At 38.4% G+C, this 13,515-nt stretch overlaps 1 protein-coding gene across 2 annotated transcripts in view; it reads left to right on the top strand.

The window, feature by feature from the left end:
* Window positions 1-13,515, top strand: part of LOC131034248 (uncharacterized) — a 310,534-nt gene that overhangs the window by 138,533 nt on the left and 158,486 nt on the right. For both annotated transcript variants that reach the window (XM_057965668.2, XM_059218164.1), the window contains one exon: window positions 2,520-2,718. In XM_057965668.2, the coding sequence (XP_057821651.1) occupies window positions 2,520-2,718 (199 nt within the window). The remainder of the gene's footprint in view (window positions 1-2,519; window positions 2,719-13,515) is intronic.

The raw sequence follows: 13,515 nt of genomic DNA, 5'->3' as shown, positions 1-13,515 counted from the left end.
CGGTAATGAACAATTGTAATGATAACAAGGGTTCTTTATTACAGAAGTCAAAATCTGCAAGATTTGAATTCATTCTGTTTTTTGTTTTTAGGATAATTCCATCACATTTCCAATACTCAGCAGTAGTGAGTATTTTGTGACTCCTGTAATGTCCCCTCCTCAGGCAGGTCAATTGACAGATGAGGTTGGCCTATCAGTCGGTTCCTGTAGGCCAGCAAATTGTGTAGGGGATCCTTTCAGGGGCTTGTGACGACATATCAGCGCTTAGAGAGCCAGTTTGACCAGTCTTGGGTAGTCTCCTAGATGTTAGGAGGAATCCTTATTTTTTAGGAAAGAACTGGGAGTTAGTAGGGACACACCAAAAGACCTCCAGGATCATCCTGGACGCTTTTGGCACAGTTCCTATTTTTTAGGAGAGTTCCTAAATTTTAGGAGGGGACTGCCAGTTAGCTCGCATGGTCAGACAGCATCAATGGACAGGGGGCACCAGACAATCCAGATCGGGGTCCAGATGAGCAAGCTACGAATTTTTGAGAAATAATTTAATTATTTCCTAAGTTGGGAATAATAAAATAATAAAAGTGATTATTTAAATCACTTTATGATATAATAAGTTATTATAATATTTGGCCCAAGTACCTAGGCAATTAAAAATTAAGTTTATAACTTAATAAGGGGCCAAGTTTATAATGAATAATGACCCTCTCATGAAGTTCGATTCCTAAGGGGTGAATAAAAAACCCTAATTCGAAATTGTACTTGGAGGGAAAAATGAAAATGAATTAAATGATGCTTTGGAGGAAAATTGGGCATCCAGAAGTCATTTTTTTGAACCGGCAATATTGTGGAGAGCTCTTTGAAGGGTTTTTCAGCAGATTTCTTCTCTGAGAACGAAAATTCTCAGGAAATTAGAGGCCCACAGGTGTGTGAGATCACCCAAGGGTTTCCACAGGCAAAGTTCTACAGGCAGAATCTTCATATTTGGTCCAATTTGTGAGTAAATTGATCAGATCTTAATTGAGAAGGGGCAGCTACCAATCAAATAATTGCAGATCGGGGTTCAACAGAGTATCATTCATCAATTTCAGTCCATTAGCTCAGCCGTACAACACCCAGCTTGGACGTGGGAGGTTAAGGAGACAGTCTTAGTGCCCAAACAGAGGGATTTCTAGGTGACAACACCCAGATCAGTAATTACCAGCAGCAAACAGCTTGTCAGGTCAGCAAGAATTAAATTGTAAACTCTTTATAACCTCAGCAATGAAATTCCTTGGTACAGCCATTATGTTGTTCTTAGAATTTTGAATTATAGATCAATGTTAATAATCATTTTAGTATTATAAATTTATTGCCATAGTTGAGTGTTTGCAGCAGTATGTAGTAGTTGTTCAAGTGTTGTTCATGGTCTTTCATTGTATGTTCAGCAATTTCAAAAAAACCAAAAAACCACAAAAAATAGAAAAAAAAATCAGAACCTTGCAAAAAATTCAGACTTGCAAAATACTATATCTGGGGGTGTCTACTACAACTCCAGACATTAAATTTTTAGCCTATTAATTTTTGGCTTTTGGGCAATTTTTTCTTTTTGTTATTAGTCACAAGACTCACAACTTTGCAACATAGCGTTTGCAGGAAAACATCTAGACAGAAAATTTGCAGTCTAATGTAATTTTTTTTAAAGAATAGTACAAAAATTGTATTTGGTAGGAAACAAGTGCAAATAATCTCATATAACTCAGTAGCTGTGCACTTGCAAAAAATGTCGGTTGATGGCAGTCCCTCTACAATAGATCTTTAAGAGCAGTCACCTTCTCCTAACAACCTTTTGACAGCGAATGGTAGGCCCTTAAACAGTAAAGTATAGTCGGCCTTGCAGCTCCTTGAGCCTTGTTTTTCAACAAGAAAATTAGCTTCTCTATGGCAAAACTAGTTGACTTAAAAAACTTCTATGGATTGGTATTAATAGGATAATGGGTCGGCTCTCTATAAAATAGGTTGGCTCTCTCTGGAAAACAGCAGTCAGCTCCTTCAATCAGTCAGCCCTTGAGAGAAACTTGTCCTCTGATTTGATAGTAGGAATTTGAAAACAGTGATTTTACTTTCTTCTCAGTCAGTGTACCCTCTCCAAGGGTTTCCTCACTTTCGACTCGTGTACCCTTGAAAGGGCTTTCTTGCACTGATACCAAATGCTGGAAGAATGAATGCATATAGTTTAGGAGAATTGGATGCACACACTTCAATGATTGTAGCTTTAATTTTTATTGAATGAAGAAGCTACATGTTAGTTGTAACTTTACTGTAAGTTACTTTCTAAATGTAACTAATGTGGTGTTAATATAATTTAAATCATTAATATAAACAATAAATTCCTGTTTTCAATCTGTAACATTATGTCTAACACTGCGTTGCATCACATCTCATCTACTAATTTTTTTTTGTTTCGAACCCCTTTTAAAATTTCCTGAGAGTGCTTGCATTTCTGGCGATTAACTATGTTGAATGTGCACTTTTCATTGCAGGTGCTTTTGAACTTATAGAAGATGAGACAAAGGCAGGCCAATGTTTATGGATAACAAAACGGCGGGGTATGGAATATTGGCCAACTGCTGAAGAGAAAAAGAAGTACTTAGTATCTTCCCAAGCAAAGAATAACATCTCAAATAAAACTCAAATGAATTTTAAGGTTGTGCCAACAATTACTGACAATTTTGAAAAAGTGTGAGTGATAAAAGTACTCCAAATTCTTCTTATTAATCCATTTTAAAGATTGATATTTTATTTAATGCTAGCCTTGAATTTATTTTAGATAAATAAGCAGGTCTATCATAGGTAATGGATATAGGTGTTTTTTAGAGTCAGAAGTTAGTCTTGTTTTTCGAGCTCAAGTCCAAATAATAGTCTTGTTTTTCGAGCTCAAGTCCAAATAATTTAACACATTTCTTCTGTTTTCTGGGCTCTTTGGTTTGACAACAGTGAGCTTCCTATGCTACTACATAATTATGTTTTTGACTAAGCTAAGCTTTCAATTTATTTCAAAGTAAAATTACAGATTGCAGACTGTATTAGAAGACAGAAAGGAAGCAGCATTAAAATCATTTTTGATGATGTTTAGGCACTTCTCTGTGGGGCTCTAAAGCAAATTTCATTGTATTAGCATTATTTCCACTTCAAAGATAGAAACTTGAGTCAAAGAGGTAGAAAAGATCACTGTACTGCTATGTCAGATGACTTGAGAATCTCTTATTTCTTATCTAATATCCCCTTTTTGTAATTTTTGCTATTTTCTGATTTTTTTATTTTTTTTTCTCGAAGAAACACAACTGGAACATTAACTGAAATTTGAATAAAAATGCTGATTGCATCTACCAAGCTGGAAACTTCACAAAAACCCTTTAATAACTTTCACCTACATTCAGATCTTATTGTAAATCAATATTACGGCATCAACAACAATGATTTTTTTCACTTGAAAGATGGGAAGAGTGATTGCAATGCTGATGAGCAAGCTGGAAATGAAATTTCAGAATTTCAACGACCCAGATTAACTCCTGGGTGAACAATGACAAAATTAATGCAATATGGCCACTGGTAGGGCACTTTAAATGATTTACCAATTCTCCCAAAGCCAGGTACAACACTATTAATGTCTGATATAATCTTCTTATGGCTGGAACAACACCTTATATTGTAATGTCCCCATTTTGAAATAGGATTTAATAATAAATAATAATAATAAATTTAAACTTAAAGTAATAAAAATTTAATATAATATAATACAATAAAAATTTAATTAAGTTAATGAACGGTCAAAAGGCATGGAATGAAGAGTTGTGACTCTCTCAAACATGAGATGTAAGAGGGAGAAAAGATCATTTGAAATGGGGTAAGGAGGGGGAAAGAAATGAAAATGAAGCATGTGAATCAAGGAAGGAGTAATGGAAGAAGAAAGGATTGGGAAGTAGATAAGGAAGTGACTCTTTCAAAGGGCAAGAATTATGAAGGGTTGTACTATTTCAAATGGTGGAAATTGTGATAGGTTGTGTCCCTTGCCAAAGGCCAGCCATGATGAAGAGATGTGACGTCTCCCTCACATGGGAAGATATAAAGGGAAGAAAGTTCATTTGAGGAAGAGATGGAAGGGAGATCAATTTGGAGAATAATATATTATTCTCAAAGGCAGCAATGAAAAGTGGTGACTCAATTGTTATGAAAGGTGGTCCCTCAATTCCTATGAAAGTTGTTGCCTCAATTCCTATGAAAGTTGTGACTCTTCCACTAATAAAGTATAAAGGAGAGATCATTCCAAGCATTCAAGGATCACTCACTCACTCATCAATCATCTAATTAACAATCACTTAGTCATCACTTACAATTACCTCAAATCATCCAATCAAAGGAATTCATTGAATCAATCAATCAATCATACAAATATCAATGAATGAGATCAGATTTGGCATCTACAAGAAACTGAGTATACAGCAGTTTGATTCTATACTGGGGTTTTGGTATGAGTTTCCTATACATAGTAAAATGAATACTATTTATATCTGCACACTGCTGATTAATGGTGCATTGCGTTTATGACTGTCTAATATAGCATTATGAATATTATTTCTAACTATTTATTGCTGATTCATATTTTGCTGTTGCTTATGACTGTTTAATATATAGATGCATAGGATACGTGACATAATTTAGGATGTTCTATATATATTCTGTTTTTAAGCCATGGTAGTGGCAATAAGGGATTACAAGGAGGGGAACGGCGATGGGGTACTCTTCTAAGTTTGCCACTTCATGGTGGTGACCAAATGGTCCCATGAGGCCAAGGGTGTACACAGGGTACTGCCTTTGGGCTTAGAAGGGATGGATTTCCGGGGCACCCTATTGTGAATACACTTCATCCCTCTATCATGGTGAATTAATACACCATGAAATCCAATCATAGGAAGTGGGAAATGGATGGCAATATGAAGGGGAATGGTTAAAGGACACCTCACTAGGTACATCACCTCATATGGATGGCATGGGCCACATGAGGCCAAGAGGGATGGTATATCAGCTCTTGGGCCTAGTGTAGAGGATCTCTAGGGCACCCTATTGAGTCACCTTATCCTAGTTTCCCTACAGTTGAACTCCATCAATAAATTAGGTATGTCATATGATTAAGTTAATGTTCCTCTATTCCATTTCTTTTTTTACATGGAAATTGTGATTTAGGGCTAAATTAGGGTTTTCACAAATAGGGGACATTACATATATGGCTGATGTAACTTTCCAGATTGTTAGAACAGCACCTTAGATGGCTGTGGCAAGGCTGTGAATGATTGTTAGTGGCTGGGAATGGATGTAGAAGTGTTGCACTAGTCTCCACCAAAGTCTTCTTTAACACAGATTTTGTCTGAAATGGAAGTCCAAATGCAGATTGCTCTTAATTAGTGTTATGAAATTGTGTAAAATGCTAATCATAAAAATGCTGAAGTGGTTCGTCCACTATGGAGAATGATAAAATGCTGATTCACCCCCAATGTGAGGCTGGAAAAGGTTGTAAATGCTGATCACAGCCTTCCAAAGTGGTCCAAGTGCTGGTCACTTTCCACAAAGGTGTAAAACTGCTGTTTTCCCTCTATAAGCAATTAATAATTTGATACAGTATGCAATTAATGCCCAAAAACCCTCCAATGTGCAGATTGCCCATCTAGGGTATCAACATATGAAGTAAAATGCTGATCACCCTACTTGTGATGATATGGCAGTCTCTAAAAGGTATAGATTGGCCATCCAGCCAGCAGCAGCAAGGCATAAACCTTCACAAATTTGCCAATAGGTGAAAACGGTAATCCTCCAAAAGTGGTGGTTAAGTTGGAAATGCAACAGGATGATGAAAATGCTTGAAAATATGCACCAAAAATTCAAATCAGCTCACCATGCAACTCCTGTATGGAATTACTAATGCTAGAGAATGAGGGTTTTTGTCCTCACTTCCAAAATGGAAATCATAGAGGGTTTTCGTCCTCAAAGATCTCTGAAAATAGCCAGGGGTTTTCATCCTTGGATGACTAGAATGAATGAAATGCTTGTTTTAGAAAATAAACAAAATGCCAAAGTGAATGTTAGATACCAAATGAGGCTAGGCGCCCCTTTGTTATACTTTTCCAAATTGGGTCCTTGATTAATAATTTGAATTTTTGACAAAAGTATTTAAAAATATTGTTTTGTTTTATTTAATTTTTCAGCATTTTAAAATAGTTCTTATTTTAATATTAGTGTTTCTAAATTTTTTATTTCAATAATATTATTTAAGTTGCCTCTTAAACTAAACATTACTGGCCCAACTTAAAATAATATTTAAAACTGTTTCTTTTACTTTGCTCGTAAGTCTACGGGTAATGGAGATAGGCTAGAGGTCTTATCCTTGGCACTATTTCTTCAAAAAGGACTTCACATTGTCAAGGCCTTGAACTCAAAATGATTCTTAAGAATGTGAGTTAATGTCACATATAAGATGAAGGCCTAATAAATAAGATTAGGTTTGTAACTATGCAGAACTTCTTTACTTAGAGATCAATGTGGCATGGAGAGCAATGATGAGCATACGATTATACTGAGAGGGGGAGGGGGGGTGAATCAGTATAATGCAATCTTTTACTTTTTCAACTTAACAGTTATAATACCATCAATTGCTTGTTGATATCATTTTGGAGACTGGAAGAATAAATTTTGGATTATTTTAATGGTGCAGAGTTTTATATTCTTTACTGATATTTCTCTTGTTTGGCGACATGGGATTCTTTTAAGCTGGGAAACTCATTAGTTTTAAAAGTGGGGATATTACAAAGTTACGATTTCATATTTCATTTCTGAAGTATATAATTCTCAGCGGAGATTTTTTATTCATACACGGGAGCATCTCATTTGGCGTGAGTTTACTAAGGCGAATGGCTATAGGAGCATATCGGGGGTATTAGAACATATGATAGCTGTGGGAGACGAGTTTGTGATGATCATATTCTATTGCAGGTCTTTATCTCTTCACGTGGGACTCATCTGAGCACTGGTTCTTGAGCATGGCAGAATTTCTTCTTTCATGAGTTCCTTTATCTATGGCATGAATCTTATTGTGGCTAACAGCAGTTCATTACGTACTCGCAAATTTCCTCTCTTAACATTTCACTTTTCCGGGCAATCTAGTTCCCTTCCTCTAGGCATATGAAGACAGGATGATTCCCAGTATTTGTATTTGCTCCTTGAATGTTTTGCACCTCAAAACGCAGGCATTGAATCTTTTCATTGACCGCTTCTTGCTGCTGGCCAGTATTACTATGCATAGGGAGAATTAAAGGTGCAAAGTTATTAATCACTGCTCTCACAACTCTATGCAATTATTCATTTTTGAGATATTGGTATATGTTTCACAATTGAACATTTCTGAAAATAAGAGCATTATATTTTCTGCATATGTTTGCCATAGGTATTCTTTCTCTGTTGTTTATATTCGTTTATCAATGCATTCTATGAAAGAAATTATCCAAACAACAAACCAATCAAACTTGCACATCTGGAACTATTTGTTTAGTAACACAAACTTGAAACAAAACAGCAGAATATAAGTTTGGGGTGAAAATTAAAGAACCTTTTGAATAGGGTCTTTGCATAGGGTTCAAGTTCATCTATACATACACATTTTTGAAGGAAAAATAAATGTAGATGCGCTTGATAATTGGCTTAATCTCCTTTTCTCCCACTTCATGATAAATCAATTCTCTTGCAAAGAAAAAAAGACTCCCTTTGGCCTTCTAAAAGTTGCCTTGCCCTTCGAATAATGGTGGTAAAATTATCATGCATCCCATGAGGCTATCATGTCACAATCTCTAGGCACTGGAAGTGGTTTCATTGAAGCCCTGAAACAGATCTTCTTCGTGTTTCGGAACTACGAGGATGAATACATCAAGTTCGCACAATTACTCCAAATGAAGGACCAATTTGTGCAAGAATACACTAATATCTTGCACACTTTAGTTTCCAAGATATCCATCGAAGAAATCAACTTGAATCTCATTCTCAGGTTTAGGTTCTGGCTAAGAGTATAGATTTACTCAAACATGGGTTTCCTTCTAGATCTCCACTTTTGGAGAAGCATATAGATTTGCATACAAATTTGAAGCCAAAGCCAAGTAGAAGAGAAAGAATCTTAGGAAAAGTTGTAGAGAAAGAACAACAAGAGATAAATTGAATAGAGTTCGAAGAAAGGAAATCGACTTCTATGGTAAACTTAGAAGAACAATACATTGTCTTAGTGAGTTGAAGAAACAATTTGATATCAACAATTTATGCACAATTCACAACATTGGTAGTCACTTATTTGAAGAGTGTAGAGTCGGAAAACGCTTGCTTGGGCAATTGGATTTTATGAAAACTACAACCATTACACCTCACAAAGGAAAGCAAGTCATGGATGTAAAGCCTAGTGCCATGGTTGGTACCTGTTGTGTGTTGCACACACTCCCTATCGCCGACAGGGTCCCCCTCATTTCTTTTCCGGCCTTCGTCCTGCCAAGTTTCCGTATCTGATGTTTATTTGCCATTTTGGGATCCAGCAAGTGGTAGTGAAGCAGTGAGCTATGTAATAAAGGAGATGGGGCATCCATTATGTAGTTTTAAGTCGCATGGCCTGGGAGTCCTGCGCAGAGAGTCTCGCAATTTGAATGCCCAAAATCAATCTAAGGAAGACTAGTTTTAGCATAAGCTTGAAAATCGGCTAAGTGGGCAAGAATGTCAGTTCCATGGGTTTGCGAAATTCCCTTTAGCCCGAATTTGAAGAGTGAAGTAAGGCGTGAAACTTTCTAAGATTTTAAACTCCCTGTTTGACCCAAAAATCGCCTGATAGGGAGAAAATGCTAAAGATTGAAAGCTTGCAAAGGTGCTTTCTAGGCCAAAAATAGGAAAGATGAAGCAAAGGGTGAAAACTTGAAACTTTTCGAAACCTCTTTCTAGCTCGAAATTGCAAGGGGCGTTTCATTTAAAACCTTTAAAAATTCCTTTCCACCCCGAAAATCGCTAAGGCGTTGAAAATGACGAAGTTCGCAAAAGTGAGTTTCAGCCCGAAAATGGGCAAAGCAAGTAAATCGCAAAAGCCAAATGAAGTAGGGTGTTATAAACTTCGAAAATTTGTAAAGTGGCCTTGTGCCCCGAAAATGCTACTTCGCAAAAAGAGTTAAAACGTCTAAACTTTGCAAAATAACCATTTTGGCCGAAAAATCCAAGCCAAGTGAAAAGGGTGTTAAAGTGAAAACTTTTCAAAAGTGGCTTTTAACCCGAAAATGACAAGTTAAAAAATGATAGACTTTTGAAAATGCCCTTTTTTCCCCGAAAATCGCGATAGCCAACCAAGTGAAAAGAGGTTAAGTTGTAAAGTTCACAAAAGGGTCATTTAGCCCGAAATTGGGCAAACACTAAAATCGCGAACTTTGAAAACTTTTGAAAAGGGCCTCATGGGCCGAAAAATGCAAGCAAGGTGTTCAGGCGTTAAACTTGAAACTTTTCAAAACCTCTTTCTAGCCCGAAATTGCAAGGGGCGTTTCACTTAAAACCTTTTAAAACTCCTTTCTACCTCAAAGTTCACGAAAAGGCGTTGAAATGGCGAAGTTCGCAAAAGTTGCCCCCAGCTCGAAAATAGGCAAATCCCTAAAGCGCGGAGTTTGGTAAAGTTTTTAAAATCGATCTTTAGCCCGAAAAGGCTAGAAAGGCGTTGTTTTTTGAAAGTTTGCATAATGCCCCTCCAGCCCGAAAATCGGCAAAGAAGGTAAGAATTGCGAAGGGTTAAAAGAGGCTTTAAACTTTGGGATGTTTGCATTTCAGTGTCTTCTACCTCGAAAGTAGCTGAGGATCCAAGATTGCGAACCAAGGAGGAAAAGAGGTATCTTCAAACACTTGCGTTCTATGCATCCAGCCCGAAAGGGCAAGTTAGTTGGAATGACGTTAATATCTTAAGTGGAAAAATTTCAAAAGGGAAAACCTCGCCGTCCAATATCGCGCGGGTTATGTGTAAGATGTTTTAGTCTTTAAAAACCTCCGAGATCGCGAGGCACTAAAACCGTGAACGTTTGCATTCTTCCTGTTTGGTCTGAAAGTCTCTAAAGTGTCCAAGATTGTGAAGTCAGGTCAAGGAAGATAAGCTGCGGGGTTTTCAAAGTATCCTTTTTCTTCGAAATTTCAAGAATTGCAATTTTGTAAGGGTCGTTTTAGCCGAAGTTCGTTTGTTGATTGGACAAGTTGCCAGGTATGACTCGTTTTCTTTTTGTTAAATCTTTAATGAATGCAAAACTGATCGCTATGCTTAGCGGATAACGAAGAATTAATTAGATGAAATTTTGTAGATTACAATTTTCTTTTGAAAGGTATCAAGCAAAGCTTTAAACATAGCGCAAAGTTAGAGGCAACTAGGGAAAGTTAACCTTGAAATGTAAAATTCAGACTTGGGAAAATTTTGAACATTTGAAAAAAAACTAAGCCTAGGCAAACTTTTCTGGCAATCATTAAAAGACCCGAACCCTCAGCTGCAAAATTGAGGATTTGTTCGCACCATCGTAGTTAGTCGGAAGTGGCACTTTTTGGAGCTTGCTCCATATAACAAATTTAAGCAGTCCAGCTTAATTTCCTATTTCATAACATTTCGCTTCTAGATAAGCAAGCTCTTTTACTAAAGCATCGTACTTTCTTCAAATTTCGGTTTTCCCATTGATCCTTATGTGCTAACATCATCCTCTATTTTGACTAACCCGTTCACTTCCTTCATCTCGTCTTGTAATCTGCATCCGATTATGCAGGATAATGCCTAAATCGGCGGCAGAATCCTCAAAACCACCTGGTGCAACCGGAACATCTCGGGTCTCTAAATCTGACATTCCCCGTAGAGACGAGAAGATGAAGTACCGATACCAAAGAGGAGTGAGGGAGTCAAAAGTCCAGAGCATATGGGAGAACATAGGTGATATTGATTTGGGCCACATAGACATTCAGGATTTTAGAAACAGGGTATATTCTCCTAATGCCTATGGCAAGCCTAAACGGATGATGGAAAGTGGTATCGCTCAGGCAACAGGTTTCCCTCCATCCATGCAAAATTATGAGCTAGTAGTTGAGGCTGCCTGACATTATCAGCCAAAGACCAGATTAGTGGTTCTAGAAAATATGGTGCTAGTTGATTTCACACCTGAGGCCATTGGGGAAGCATTTGACATCCCATTTCCGGATAATCGCATTGCTACAATTATAGATGAGGCACAAGTTGCTTACGACATGAACCCTGCTAAATGTAGGACATTGATAAATGAAGAATGGTATAAGGAGAGAAGGCCTCCGAGTATTAGGATCAGTAAAAAGACCCCAGAAGTGACTTTCATAACGAGTATGGTGATATGGTCACCTTACTTAGTCGGATTCTGGGACTCCCTCAGTCTAACTTTTTTGAAGAGTGGATGTTCTACTTTACGGAGCGGGTCTTTGCCGGGAAATCTAAGTTCGACTGGGCTCAGATCATTAGTGATAACATCCATACACAGCTGGTCGAACTTGAGGAAAAGAAGTACTTGACCATGACTTCCTACCTGATTTACATGTTTGCCCGACACTAGCCACAAACAAGATTAATCAAGGAGGGTGAAATCAGGAACGACCCAAATCAGGTCAAGGTATATGAATGCTACCCTCAACTGCACTACTATGACATTGCTCAAAGAGAAAAGAACAACGTTGCTTACACAATTGGTTAGTATGAGCGTGTCAATGACGCCTTTACAATGCGCTTAGTCAGGTTAATGCAAGAAGGATTGCACATAAGTCTCTTAGAGCAGGCTACCATTTTGGTACAAAAGTATGGCGCATGGTTTATTCAATTCCCTAGCCGGCTTTGAGGGAGCTCCATTTCGACTTCCACGCTATCCCATAGACAAAATAGTCCTTATGGAAGTTGCAAGGCAGGTACATCCAGCGGGCAGCTTACTCAGAGATAAGAAACAGTCTGGATTCACCTTCCCCATGATCTTCGGTACCCTCGATGTGCATTTCAAGAATTCAGTACAAGCTGATGAGTCACTTGCTGAATTAGCATCTTATGGCCTACAGGAACATTTACCAAGGAAGCGTTTCGATCATGACAATTTGGCAAAAAGAGCCTATGGTAGGCGCTACAGAGCGAAGGCATCAATTGAGGATTATTAGAGCAACTGTTCCGATGACTATGAGGTCCGACGGCGTGAGTATTCAAGGCTAAGTGTGCAACAAATGCTGCTTTATGAGTACCATCGGGTCCTAGATCAGGTGACAAATTATGGCGATTACTTGGAAGTCGAAGAGTTTGAGGCAGTTAAATACCTCTTGCCGGGCATTGATTGGTCTCAGGATCCAATTATTGATTTTGAGGTAGTTATGGCGGATCCAGGAAGGTATACCGATCACTGGTTATCCCAACAAATTGAGAAACTAACCCATGAAGGAATTCAATTTACATACCATGTGATGGGCAGTCTTGATTCCCAGTCTTCGGAGGATGAGAGAACCTCAAGTGCACCGAAAGAAGAGATTGAGAAACCCGTAAAAAAGAGGAAGAAAGCCAGAGCTAATAGAGGGACTCGGACATAAAAAAGAACTAGAAGGGAAAAGATCCCTATCAGAAGGTCGGAAGTCAGTTCGTCATCCAAAGACCCTAGTTCTGAGGATGACATAGTTGAGCTTGACTATATACCTGCTCCGCCCTCCCAGAGTGATGTTGATGCATTTGAGGCTAATAATCCTCCAGCACACAGTGAGCCAGATGCAGAGGTCAGGATCGTTGATTCTGATGAACCTAGAAATCAGGTTGAGGAGGGAGAAATTCTGCCTAATCAAGAGGCTAATAAGCATGAGCTCACCCAGGGGAGTCGGCATGAATTACAATTGAATAGCGCCGACAAAGATGACACCACCGTTGAGGGAGAATGAAAGGGGGATGAGACCCAGGAGCCCGACAAAACTGAAGAACAACCATCACAAGGGGATACCCGACAGTTGTTTAGTGAGGTAGGGAAGAACTCAACTATGCGTAAGGGATTAGATACTGCATCCGTTCCTTCTATGACAAATCAATTACAGATAGGCAGTGAGGCAGCTGAAACCTCTAAGGAGCATAGTGGGAATTTGGCAATAACATCCGGACAGACCATCCCTCAAGACTGGTTGATTGCTCGTGCACAGCGGAAAGCAGCCGTCAAGACACCTATCAACTTGGAGGATATCTTCTCTCGCATTGGAGAGATAAAGTCCAAAGGTAAGAAAATGCCCAAGACCTACTCTCGGATCACTAAGGATGAGCAGAGGAACCGTACCATTCATATTGCTACCCCGCCTGTCCATAAGCCAGTGGATCAAATTGCATTGGCCGACTATAGCATTACAACCATCCCAATAGGGCGAGCCACCAAAGAGCAAGAAAGGGAAGAGTTCAAGGATTCGGTGCAGAATATGCTTAGACAACTGGAC

The sequence above is a fragment of the Cryptomeria japonica genome, chromosome 3 (assembly GCF_030272615.1).
Source record: "Cryptomeria japonica chromosome 3, Sugi_1.0, whole genome shotgun sequence".
NCBI classification, from domain to species: Eukaryota; Viridiplantae; Streptophyta; class Pinopsida; order Cupressales; family Cupressaceae; genus Cryptomeria; species Cryptomeria japonica.
Note: the sequence above shows the minus strand (reverse complement) of the source record. Positions and strands in the feature narration are given on the sequence as shown.